Here is a 13,756-nt window from a genome sequence, read left to right as displayed (position 1 = left end):
AAAACTATTGGACCAGGAAGTGCAGCACACGTTCGTTGCTTGGTATCAGTTACTGTTTACCATGGCCAAGTTTCCATGTGGACAAAGCCTCTGCCCAGCACATTTCTGTGAAGAGCACCTTCCTTTTTGTTTTAAAAGCCCTGAAAGATGGAGCTGACTGGCTTTCGCATGCCTGGAAGATCACTTGCAAGGCAAGTCATAATTAACGCTAAAGAACGTACTGCGTAAATTAAGGGCCACATTCTCACCAAGGCTAAGGAATTTAATATGCATCAAAGATTTTATTTGAATTAACTGGATTCAAATATTAAAATAAGTACATTAAATTACAACATTAAATATGCTTTAAATACAATAAACTAGATGTTTTTAGTTTCTAAACACAAAGGGAACAAAAATAATTCAGAAGAATGCAATACAATTAATGACACCAGGTGACAGAACAAGGACTTCATGTAAATCTGCGAGATGTCAACTCTTTGCAATGTTTACTTTAAGAAGACATGGTGGCATTTCAACTGATGCACAAAATCCATGTTACATAAACTTAGCAAGGTATCTCTCAGAAAATATTGCTGTTATAATTTCTCATTTTCGCCACAATCAAAACTCCTTTGGTAGCTCTTTTTCAGAGTGAAACACACCAGTATGCAAATCCCGAAAATAAACAGCATCTTGTAAGTATTACCACAAAAGGTATCTTCTTTATAGTTACAATTATCTAACAGATCTACAGTGTCTTTCCTCCTTTAGTTCAAATCAACTTACATATATACAATATGTAACAAAGTACTCACAAAATCCTTAGTCTTTCAAGACAAAAAACTATGCTTTCACAACATCAAGACCATAAAAGTCTGTTTTTTTAAAAAAGTTCTCGATTCTTAAAGTGGAGCACGCTGTACAGTAGTTTCCCTGTGATTTTAAAGGCAAAACTAAATGTTACGGCAAGTACATCAACAGTGATAAAAACCAGTTGCCCTAAAATGAGGTAGGGCCTCTGACTCAAATCTAATCCTTGCCACCCAACCCAGCAGAAGTAGTAATAAAATAACAATCCATATTTTCGCTAAATAACCCAACAATTCACTACACACACGAACGCAGTTGTCCTCTTGGCACATAAAGGATCTCACTTCAAAACCTGATTTATCCAAACCAGACTGAAGTTCATACTCATTTGAAAGAAAACTAAATGAACACAAGGTCGAGAGTTTTCACGGTGCAGAATTTCAAAAATTCAGTGTATTTCAACAACACTGTTTGTACATAAATGTTCATCAATTAAGGGTTTTTAAAAAGTTACCCAAGTTGTCACTGTAGCTAAAGAATGCAGCATATAGGGTCTTTACGGATGCAGTCAGGAACACAGAAATGAAAAAAAACAGACTTGCATCCATCACAGAAGCATTTCTTACACAGGTGATTTTACCTTTCCAACCAACTTCGATGACAATTTTAAGCAAATCTGTAAAAATAAATCGAGAAGAACCCAAAAGAACAAACAAATAACTAAAGGAAATAAAAATGCGACATTTAAAATTAGTAAGGAGTCTTGACAAGGATGATCAGTTACCATATCATTTTGCTTCTTGTCCACAGCAGTGCATGCAGCTGGTTGAATAATATACATCAACCTGAAATCTGCTAAAAAATAAAGTCTGGAACAGCATAGGTATTCGGTGTCCTGAAGATATATTTGGATTTTTTTTTTAATTTGTTTTTTTTTTTTTAAATAAAAGTATTTCCTCTCCATTATGCAACATAGTGGTACTGATTGGGGTTGTCTTTGTCTCTCTCCATATAGTCCCTGTCAATGAGAGACTCGATCCTCTTTTTCAAGTCTCCAGGCTGCAAGAAAAGATGGGATTAGTAAAACAGTTCATGATACAAAGGCAAATATATTTTATTTAAAAAACAAACACACACACACAACCAAAACCAAAAGACAGGACAGCTAAAGACCACATAGGAATAGGAACTACAGTGAATAGCTAAACAGAATTTCCTGCTGATCCTTTAGCTTTCTGTTCACATGCTCATTTTAGTACTTGAACCTTTGAATTTGATTCAGGCATACTGCACATTTCTTACTCTTACAGACAATCTGAATGGGAAAGTATGTGACACATTTTTAGATAATCCTAGGGTGGTTTGAAAAACAAAATCACTTACCTTCACTGGAAATTTCAGTTGATTATACAATTCAGAAACAAGAAGATTATGACCGAGAGTCTTTCTCATCTTCATTATTCGTACAATAGCAGCATCAATCTGGTATTGTCTGTCTTGGAATACTCTTTCAGTTGTGCTAACCTGTTCCTCGACCTAAAGAACAATACAACACCATGAATAATTACCTTTCATTACTATTATTTTATCCATTATATTTCTGCAGTTAACCTTTCCACTGAAAGGAAACTCATTCTTGTCCAACTTTGAGACAGATGCAGACCTCGCTGCATGCTCATAACTAAGTGATTCTGAAGAGTACTGCTAAAGCAAGCCAGATATAACATTAAGGATAATGTAAAGAAAAAGTCATGCCTTATTTTAAATCTATTTGATAAATTGAACTAATTCATAAGAACTCACTTCAGATTTGTAGAACACAGAAGAATTTGACACTCCAAATACATCAGGTCTTCAGCATTAAAAATGCTCAACTGATTGGACTTTTTGCAATTTTATTTTAACACGCAAAGACCAAAAGGAAACAACTCAATGCTAATTAAAACACGTCAGCTGGTGGCAAGAATTGGGATTCAAGTAAAACAAATATATCCACTACAAAAGAAGGGACAACCCTGCCCTTTTAATAACACCTCCTAATAAAGGAAGGTGACATTTGATTAACAAGTTCAGTATAGTACCAGCACTCCGGTCATACCATGAAAGCTTTTAACATGGACTGATACATCTGCAAGCTCCTATCAATTTAACATAACAGCATTTAGATGTGCAGGCACAGGAAGAAGGAACCTGAATTGGTTTGATTTCAGTGAGATTTAGGATCTTTATTGCCTCCAGTCAGCCAGCCTGACTACCAAAAATGCAGAGATTCTGTCTCTCCATGTGGGACATGGGTAAACAGTCAACCAGAATGAATGCAAAAATAAATACATACTGTTTCTTTCATCTGGATTTGATTGATCTTTATTCTAAACAACTTATGCTTGAAATCACCATTAAAGATGAATTTGTCTCCATCTTCTACATCCTTGCCCTTTGGATTTTTAATCAATACTCGCGCTTTCCCACAAGCTAAAGACTGCAAGGTTCTTCTTAATTCACTGTCCTCTGTGAAGAAGTTCAAAGTACAAGAGAAAACAGAACAAAATGTTAATATGAAAAGTTTTATGCAATTAATCTAGCCATACAATTTAAAAAGTTACTGTTTTTTTTTTGTTATCTTCTTCCAAGCTAAGTTCTAATTATGCAACAATTTACAGCCTTCAAGCTTGGCCTCACACATATCTCACAGGCAGATGCTGAGAGTGTGCACAGAACTCTACAAGTCAACAATGCAGACTCAGACTCATCTCAGCAAAGTTTCTATCCAACAGTAGTATCAGAAAAAAATTCACAGCAATGTGAACCTGGTTTTATTGTTGTAGTTTTGTTTGGCAATCAAAAGAAAAATCCGCTGATGACAGGAAACTCAAGCCAGCCATTTTATGATTTCAACACTCTTTCTAAACATGCACCAGAAATTATAAACACAAATAATAAACTAACAAATGAAAGAGGAAAGAAGTTGATAGGAAGATGTTTTGCGAGAAGGTACAGCTGACAGCTATTATAGTTGCAAACTTCCCCACAAGAAAGTAGTGGAAACAAGGGGGTGAGGAAAGTTTTATCCATTAAGATTTAAAGCTAAAAGCATTTGGACAAGTAGATAAAACAAAGTCTAAAATATAATTACTAGAATGTTTTGAAGTCTCATCTCAAGATTTTTCACTGCAACAACCTCTGGAGTCTCCCAGAATACTTTTATTGACAACATATACTTATCACCGAATGTGTCAGATCTGAAAAGTTTAAGAATTGAAGATTTTGCAATCCAGTGCTGAAATGCACAGAATAGCTGACTAAAAGATTAACAGTTATTATTTCTAAAATACTGTAACTTTCCCATTCACACAGGATGACCAGTTCTTTTAAAACAAAACAAAAACCTCCAGCTGTTCTATTACTACTAAAAAAAGCCCAAACTCTAAACTTCATGCTGTTTCAAACTTTTTAGGTGTTCCACCTTCAGTAAATACAGACTGATGCCCAGGCCCAAATTCCTGTGCAAGGATGCTGTTAAAAAAAAACCTTACAGTTCCAAGTGTGACCAATCCATACAGATGAGGACAAAGGAGGAAAAATCTTCATGATTTTGGGGGTGGGGGTGAGGATGTTGTAATAGTCCGTAAGCCACTTTTCTACTTCGCATGAGGAAAAATATATGACTTTCTCACCCAGAAATGTGTAAGCATTTCATGTTAGATGGGAACGGAATTTAAAGATACAATAGGCAAGTACTGCTTTCTGCCATACAAACTTTTAATTTCTCTATGTTAACTTCAGTAGGACTCTAAGTAAACCAAATATTTATCTGAGTGGCCCTATCTTCTGCTGAAGTCTGTAAAGGAGACAGGAAGACGTGACTGATAGACAGGAGGAACCAACATGAAGCAGCTTTCTCAGGAGTTCCAATAGGAGAAGAAAGAGTACCAACGCTGCCAAACTGATTTTTATAATGCTGGAAAATCGCAAATGATTTACACCTCATTCCAGTATGTGATTCATGAGGCTTTATTCTAAGAGGTCCATGGGAAGATATTAAATAAGTAGAATATGGGTTGTGATTACATTTATGATGTTCTCGATTAAAAATCAATGTATGTGCAAGAAATTGTGGGCTGACAATCTGAGTTGATCTGAAGTTCGAGGATGACAGCTTTAAGGTCTGCCATTAATCTCAGACAGCTAACCCTGTTTCAGTTGAGACCAGCTGCAATATATGTTATATGGAGTAGATCAAAATGTCTGGCTCTGTTAAATATGACTGCTAATCTCTGCACGTGTAGTTGGTTATTTCCTCCCTACACAGGTGTGTTTGTATTCAGCAACGCTGGTTGTCATCTGATCTCCTGATTGTTCAAGTTGGAGATCCTTTTGTAATGTGTAAAAGTTTCAGATTTGATGCTGATTCTTTAGGGAGGTCAAATCTGTCACATCGGTACTCCTCTTCTTCAGACCATTAATGACTACGTTGAATAATAACACAGGGATCCCAATTAGGAGCTTCCTTCCACTGTGAAAGTGACCCATTCATGTCTACTTGTTTTGTCTTCTAATCAATCATTCACCCGTGACAAGAATTCCCTTCTCAAGCCATGAAAACTTATTTAAGAGCTTGTAATGAGCTCTTACCAAAAAGCATTCTAAAACCCAAGTGTACAATTACCGTGCATATGCTTGCTGACTCCCTCTAAGAAGCTGAAAGGGAAATTATGTGTCACAAATCATGCTCTTCCCTAATATACACTTAGCCATGAGCCCCTGGATGAATACTATCAAGTGGTAGTGGTCTAATTTACCATCAGATTTACTAATCTGTCCTGAGCCCTTTACTGACACTTAACTCAGAGTGCTTTATTTTGTCCTGTGCATTGGGTGCAGCTCCCTGGATTCTTCTGCCGTAACCACCAATGTGCAAAGACTGGTTAACACCTTGTAACAGGTCTCATCATAAACACGCATCAATCAAATAACAACTGCACAAGGCTCCCAACACCCCCTAGAAAGAGTTAGCACATGTAAACACCAAAGCAAAGGAAGTGGTTAGACACAATTCTTTAGAGCGGGGAGGGGAGGTTCAGCATCCCTGTCAGCGCTTGCTTTACAACATAAGAACAGTTGTCCTGGATCAGAAGGTCCATCCAGACCAGTGTCCTGCCTCTGACAGTGCCACCAGCAGGTGTGCACAGGGCAGCGTCAGAGAGAAGCTAACACAGCAATGCTCTGTGCTTCCCTGCTGTTGCTCCTCTTCTCATCCCACTGCTCCCTGAGCCTCCAATCATTTAGGGCTCAGGGAATTCCTAAGGCAGAGGCAGCTTCCATACACTGAGGTACCTTTCCATGCATTGCTCGTCCTTGAATTCTGTAAACTTCCAGCTTTTACAACATGCTGTGGTCAAGTTTCACAGGTTATCACTGCTGGGCAAAAATCAATCAGGGTACTGCTCAGCAAATGCTGAGCTCCCCTCAAAACAGCAGGAGGCAGTGAGACCTGCTTCTGAAACCATTTCAAGACTCCTCTCATTTAGAAGGGAGACTGCTAAATGGGAACGGGACCTCTCTAGAGAAGCTCTGAATGCCTTGTGTGGGTAGAATTTGGAAGAGTTATTTTACTTCAGGTATCCTGGTCTCAAGGGCCCTGTGAGTCATGAACTGTCCTCATTCAGGGTTTCCTACACCATTTCCTCATATGAGAGAGAGAAACAGAGATGACCTAACAAAGGCAGCTCCCAACTATCCATCAATTCTAGCCAGCTGCCTTAAAAAGAGTCTATTGAAATCCTTCCTATTGTGCTGGGACATCATGGATTTCCACGCAGCAGATTTTATCTGTTGCTGTAAGGCAGCCAGAATGCAAGCGCTGAGGTAAAGTAATACAAGGTGAGAATGCAGGATCTGGATCAGGCTTGTATGAATTTCTGTTTGTTCTGTAGGCCTTGTACTCTGACCTAATGAGTCTCTGGACCATCCTGATGCTTATCACTCACGATGGCATGCTTTCTCCAGCTCCCTTACCATTAATGGCACAGGTGACTCAGCAACCTGAAGATTCAAGGCTGAGAGGCTGGAGTATCTAGGCTGTGCTGTGCTGCCTTCTGAAACAACCTGCCAGGCAATAGGGATTCTTGATACCCCATTTTTGCAATATTTTATAAAATGTATTTACAGTATTTTAGTACTTGGGTGTGTTCAGGGACTTTTTCAGCAATTGTTTTATTGGGTTGATCTCAAGGTTCAGCATGCAGAAAGCTACTGGGTATGACCTGCTGGTTGACGCAGAGAGTTCCCAAGAATAAAGAGATGAAAGGGTTATGCTTTTTAATGCCAACGGCTGTAACTATTTCAAGAAAGTGTAAAAAATTAGAGAACAAAAACAAAAAAACACCAAACAAAAAACCCTGAGAGGATAGATCCCACTAGTGGTTAAAAAGAAACTTTTCTCTTTTTGCCTGTTCTTTCTATCTTCAGGTTCAACCTGCAGAGAGGAACAGCTATAATGTACACTTGCTACTGGACACTGCTCTTTTTAACAAATCAGATCTATAGTAAAAAGGGAACTCTGGCAACAGTAACAGAAAAGAGAAGGACAAGCTCTCAGAACCGTTCAATTGAAAAACTCACAGAATTATAGAAGTATTTAGGTTGGAAAAAGACCTCTAAGACCATCTAGTCTAACCTTTAACCTAGCAATCACCCTAATATGACAACATTCTTCAATCATTGTCAAGATATAATATTTGAAAGTGTGATTAAACAAAAATAATCTGTACATACAGCTAGTCTTTATCACAACGTGAATTGTAAGAATTGCAAAAATGTATTTTGTGAAACTGACAGGTTGTTAGTAGTACCATATGCTACACAACTCTTACCATCTACTTTATGAAACATTTTATCTACACCAGGAAGCATGAGCAGTGTATTTTGCTCATCTTTTTTTGGCATCGATATACTGTTGGCTTAAAAAGTTTGTCCTGATGATCAAGACAAATTTCTTAAAATTAGGTCCTTTACCTACAGATTCGTAATCGGCAATCACTCAGTGAATAAATCTAAGAATCACAAAGTATTTTTCTTACCTATACCAGTGGCCATTTTAATCTCTTCAAAACTGAATTCATCTCCTTCATTGAACATAAGCAGCACTAATGTCTGAAAGAGTGATACTTGAAATTCTTTCTTTCCCTAAAAAAGAAATATAAAATAATTAGCAGTAATATTCAGACCATTTTCTCCCATATCCCTTAAATCTGATAAGCTACAGAAGCAAAACATTCTTTTTTATTTATTTCTAGAAGAGATGGGCATTTTTGTATGCCTATCACACAGAAGAACTTGCTCAAAGGTAGCATTAAAGAAACAGGATATTTAATTTATTTTTATTTTATTTTTTTTTTTTTTACTAATCTAACAGTAGCAGTACATCACAAACCTCACAAGCTCATTAGAATGAGCTAACAATTAGGTCACATCATTTACTTCATTTCATTACAAATTCTGGCTTTGCTACCACCAATAGCAAATCTATTTTTTATACTTCACCCTGTATTATCAGTAGCCAAATGTTTGTATGAGCAGGCAATGAAAAGGAAATAAATTCTCCAGACAGATGTACACACTGTTGTCAATCAACAACACATCCGTCTTACTGTTACATAATGACGAAATCTGTAAGTTTCATATTTACAGTGAGCTGGTGAAAGAATTCAAGGTTGTGGGTTTGCCTTTTTTTGCCTTGCTCTGCTTCAATTAAGCTGCATTATTAGCAACACAAGATCTTCCATGAGACAAAACAAAACCACATTAAGAAACAATGTGGTTATTTAAGACTTAAATAATTCAACAAGCATTTAAATTTTAACCAGTCATCACATCACCAACGCCCTTCAGTCTCTTTTTGCAACAATTAAGCATTCTATAAATGTCATCAGTATTTCTAAGATCAAAACAATCCCATATTAAAAATAAGATGCTGTACTATTTCTCTCTTTAATTTCCTGCTTTATTACAACTCTCTTTATTTGAATAAACAATATTCCCTATCAAATGAATATAAATGTTACTGCAAGGTATCACACTTTTGTCTTTAGATCGGTTGAATTTCAGTTTAATTATAAAAAGTATTATTTTTGTGCAAAATAATATTGAACTGTGATTGTTCCTCCGCCAAACATGCTATTACCTTGATAAAGAAAATACTGAACATGACTAGATTCCAAATAGTTGACTTAAATTTTACCCCAACAGGCTAAACATTAAACATGCAAACTTACTTCCTTAAATTCTGCCTTCAGGACAGCATGCCCTAAAGTGGTCTGCCACTGAAGCTTTCGACCACTGTGTTTTCCTAGATAAAAGGTTTTGAACACCTCTTGAAGCTTTATCATCTGCAAAGCAAAGAGAACAAAACTTATTAGTGTTTTATCAGTACAGTGATGATGGATGATTTCATGTTTAATTCCACTGTTTTTTTCTCAACAATATTTCATAGTAAATGTTTTTGTGAGGAAAAAAGCAATCACTTCATTTTAAAGAGCTAAAATTTGCTCTCAAGTACATTGCTACTACTGTGTACAAAAGAAATTCTCAATTCAAGTATAGCTTTCAACTTCCCTGATTATTATTATTATTTTAATAAATATGAAATGAAGCATCCATAATGGGTTTAAAACCTCTAAAATACTGATTTTGTCCTGGACATTTCATCTGATCAGGAAGTCACAGGACAGCAAGCATACAGCTTGCACCTATACACTGACTACTGCCACCTGCTCTCAAGCTCTTCCTTTTATTTGCCATATAAAGTGTCAAGTCTGATTTCAATGCTTGAATTCCAAGTAATTGGTTTCTACTCCTCCATTTTCACGACTTGTTGCTCAGATTGGATCCTTCCACAGTAGTCTGCTGTTGAGGAAAATGTGGCACAAGAGCAAATGCACAAATGCTTCCACTGCTCCTGAACTGAACGGGATCTCCACCACCACCTTTGGCCTCATAGGTGTTTGCTGCTCTTCAGATCAAGCAAGGTATCGCAGGAAACAGGACTCCAAATACGTATTTCAACTTAAATAACTACAGGTATGAGCTTTGCAAAACCTGTACACTTGGAAGCAATCTTTTTTTCAGACCATTTAAATGCAGGGGCTAGTTTTACGAGAGACTTCGCAGAGAACAGAGGAAGGATCTTATGGAAAATGAGAGCATGCAGTAACATAACTACTGGCTGGATCAACATGCATAATCAATGCAGTTAAAAACTGATTATGGTTAACCGTTTTAAACTTTTAAGTACTTGAATGCAACGTTAAATAGGACACTGATTTTATTTTAATACTAATTTAAGATTAGTATTATTTAAAAAGTGAAAAAAAGTGAAACAATCACATAAAGTGGATTTTACCCACATTATTTTTTTTCCAATTTTGAAATCTTTAAAATGAGAAAAAAAATTAAAAACTTAAAATCTCACAGAAAAACATTAAACAAAGTTCACCCTATGATAGTGATCATGATACCATTACATAATCTGCATTTAGAAGGAGAATTCAAACACTAACCTCTGAATTTAAGTGGACTTCCATCGGTGTGTAAGTTGGCCAATACCCCATAGTTAATATATTTACTGTCAGGTCTATATTTCCTGGGTCGCTTTGGTTCTGCATATACTAAGATACAAGAGACAAAAAACATCGAAGTCTACTGTTTGCATGCTAAATTAGAAAAATATACATACTTAATTTGAATTAGAAATTTTAAATTAAAAGGGTAATGATGAATTCCTACACATCACATCCTTAATTACACATGCTCTACCAAGATTTTGAATTTCACGTCTAGTTAATGCCCCACCAACAACCTATTTCAAACACAGCAAGTGACTGCAAGTAAAAAGAAAATAACAACAGACATTGAAGTTCCCTAGACGACTGTCTGTATGAGGTATCAAGGTCAAAAACTTTAACCACATGCAAAAAAAAAAAAAAAAAAAGCAAACCAAAAGCTTTTGATCAGAAGCCAGGGCAACAATTTTAAGATCAGAGTGATTCCCTAGCACTTCAACATGTCTATGAGACAACACGTTTTCTTATAACTTCAGCATAGCAGCAGTCCAATCAGGCTGCAAACTCTGGGATAGAAAAAAGAAAACAAACTACAGTATTTTATTAGTGGAGTAGCTGTTCTGGGTCAGACCTCTAGCCCAGAACTCTGTCTTCAGTAAGGCCCCAGAAAAGGTACTCAGCAGAAGCATAACAACAGGGCAAGCATACACAATATTTCCTCAGTCACTAACAGTTTGGAAGTTCAGGGGATGAGATATAAACGATTTCTATGCATTGTAGCAACATTCATGGAGTTTTTCTGGCTTATTCGCAAAGAATTAGATCAGCAATAGTTTCCAGAATGAAGGAATAGGGACTTTAAAGGATGTCAACCAACTAAATTACTATGTGATATTTAGACTTTATTTCACTTTAAAAAGAATCAAATAAAAAAGATTTTATCTGAGTAGATATAGAATAAATTATGCTTTATAAATGGATCTATAAAGAGACTGTTACTATGATTAGGGACTGCTCAAAAGCTGTGTCGTTTTACTTTAGCTTAATCCAAAGTATAACACTATTTAGTGCTTCCCCATCATTGTTGAAAATTTAGCACGCAAACACAATCTGAATGTACCTGCTTAAACTGAACCATGACATCTTTTGACAGTTCCATGTCCTTGAACATGCCCTCCAGTTTGCTGGTAAAAGCAGCCCCACATTCTGTCACACAAATTAAAGCAAAGATCCCACAATTACAAACAAGCACAGAACAAACAAAAGGTTTAACCGGAGATAGCTGAGCCAGATTTTCCAGGGTCTACTGCACCTACACGTAAATATATATTCTGCTCCTACACAGGTATATTAAATGAACCAGTCAAATATCTGAGAGGTCAGCCCAATAGCTCTCGCTGAGCACAATGAAAGTTGTGATATGCTCAGCTATTACTTAAGATCTGGCTTGTTACTTTTTTAAAGCATGAGACCATATGTGTTCAAATTTACAAAAAAAGTATTAAAAAAATTAAAACACCTCTAAAGATGCCTACCATGTTTAAGCTTTGACAACATGGACTTTTCAGCATCTACTGATGCACTTTTTCCAACCAGCAGTCTTTTTGCCAAGTCCTTCTTATAGAATGCCTCAAACACATCTTTACCTGCATGGAAATGGGAGCAAAAGATGCATGAAATCATACGTTCTATTTGTACCATGGCACTTCAGGTTTGTGACACAAGCCTCTCTCATGGCATGTTGATCAGCAGATCAATATTCACTATGCAACAGCAAAGAAAAATATGCAGACAATAAGTTCTTATTATATTTGAATTATTCTCTTGACATACATATTTTTAAATTTACTCCAACTCTTTGGTGTCTACCCAGAGACCATAAAAGGTCTGCAACTCAATCTCCAGAGAAAGTTTGTCCTCCCTGTTGTGTTTAATGTGCTCCTTCCAATGGAAAGAACCTTGAATTTAAGACTAATTCTAGCAGAACGTCACACTACAAAGATCTCTTAGAGGAATAAAGTTCAGCTAGTAGCTAGAAAAGCATTTTAAATTGCATTAACTTGGAACAGATATTTCTTACCATGAATAAATCTAAATATGATCATGATTTTGTCAAGGATTCTTTCCAACTCTTCATCTGTCGCTTCTTTATTACCAGCTCTTAATTTGGAATCCACATATTTTGCTATAAATAAAACATTTTAACAGTTTAATTAAAAATAGAAATCTAAAGTCACCAACTTCAGCGTTTCCCACTTGAAATATTACCATATATTACAAAAAAGCAGGATAAGTGGTAAACTTTCTCTTTTCCGTTCTCCCTATGTTCAGGGGAATGATAGAGCACTTATTGTACTACTGCCATAATGGAAAAGCATCACAAGAAGGAATCACCCAAGGGAAAAACAAAGGAATAGAGTAAAATCATTAAAATTAATGCATTAGAAGTTCCCACATTCTGTGCTGTATTCATTGCAAACACATTACTTGTTGAAAGACAATGCTTTGGAAGTGTATAATGCATATGAATGTATTTATGAGAAACAGAAACAAACAACACAAAGAGGACTACAGTTTGTAACTTTCAGCAGGCTCCTCTTGCTCCTTGCCATGGTATTTTTTTGTATATAAAAAATTAAGCAGAAGCAATGCTTTCAAGTTAGTAGCTTCAGAATGACAAACATAACGTTAAGCCGTGAATTTAGCTAAGTACTGACTAAGCCACATTAGTATTTCTATGCAATCTTCTACTGGGGTAGGATGGAAGCCATTGCAATAGCTGAAACAACACAATCCACACAGAACAGCAGGCTGCATCGTGGCTTTAACCTGCATTCACTAGGTTGTGCGATTTGTCCTGTTAGGTTTGTTTTAGGATGAAGCCACAAAACATGGTGAAGACAGTCAAAAGAGGGGAAAAAACTAGGAGCAGGATCTTCTCGTGGTGTAAATGACATGATTCTCCTAGCTGCAGGCAAAGCACAGCCTGAACAGCAGCTTTTGCTAGGTCAGGGATAATTCCAGTGAAAGTACTTTTACAATATTTTTTTATTATTTTTCCCTTAATGAGATCTAGTTCCCTCTTCAAGGTACTGATTACTTTTTTTCCTCCTTACATCTGAAAGCTTTAAAATTGTTCTCCCAATTTCAGCCTTCCATTCTGATGATGGACTTTACTCACTAATTTCTGAGAGATCTGTAACATTCAAAGAGCTTGTGTACTACCAGGCAAAAATAGTTCATTTTTTTCTGCTACGGCTGCTCTCCCCCCCAGCCCCTGACGCCGCTCGTAGGATTCGCATTGTGTTCTCTGAGCAAGTGTTAGCACCAGTCACAGGGTAGTAAGCAGAGCACAGAACAGCAGAGGTTGACATGCTCCTTTGGGACGCTGCACACACCTAACA

General features: G+C 36.7%; 1 protein-coding gene across 2 annotated transcripts in view; it reads right to left on the bottom strand.

Annotated features, from left to right (window-relative positions):
* Positions 1-13,756, bottom strand: part of CUL4A (cullin 4A) — a 36,799-nt gene continuing 23,043 nt past the window's right edge. Inside the window, exons 12-20 of one of the 2 annotated variants that reach the window (XM_082783843.1) lie at positions 12,433-12,537; positions 11,888-11,998; positions 11,473-11,558; positions 10,350-10,457; positions 9,066-9,179; positions 7,872-7,977; positions 3,128-3,300; positions 2,176-2,328; positions 1-1,851 (exon numbers count right to left, since the gene is read on the bottom strand). In XM_082783843.1, the coding sequence (XP_082639969.1) occupies positions 1,756-1,851; positions 2,176-2,328; positions 3,128-3,300; positions 7,872-7,977; positions 9,066-9,179; positions 10,350-10,457; positions 11,473-11,558; positions 11,888-11,998; positions 12,433-12,537 (1,052 nt within the window). In that variant the 3' untranslated portion in view covers positions 1-1,755. The remainder of the gene's footprint in view (positions 1,852-2,175; positions 2,329-3,127; positions 3,301-7,871; positions 7,978-9,065; positions 9,180-10,349; positions 10,458-11,472; positions 11,559-11,887; positions 11,999-12,432; positions 12,538-13,756) is intronic. The other variant, XM_082783844.1, reaches the window with a different exon arrangement.

This window comes from Aythya marila, assembly GCF_965140915.1.
Source record: "Aythya marila genome assembly, chromosome: 1".
Classification (NCBI taxonomy): Eukaryota; Metazoa; Chordata; class Aves; order Anseriformes; family Anatidae; genus Aythya; species Aythya marila.
Note: the sequence above shows the minus strand (reverse complement) of the source record. Positions and strands in the feature narration are given on the sequence as shown.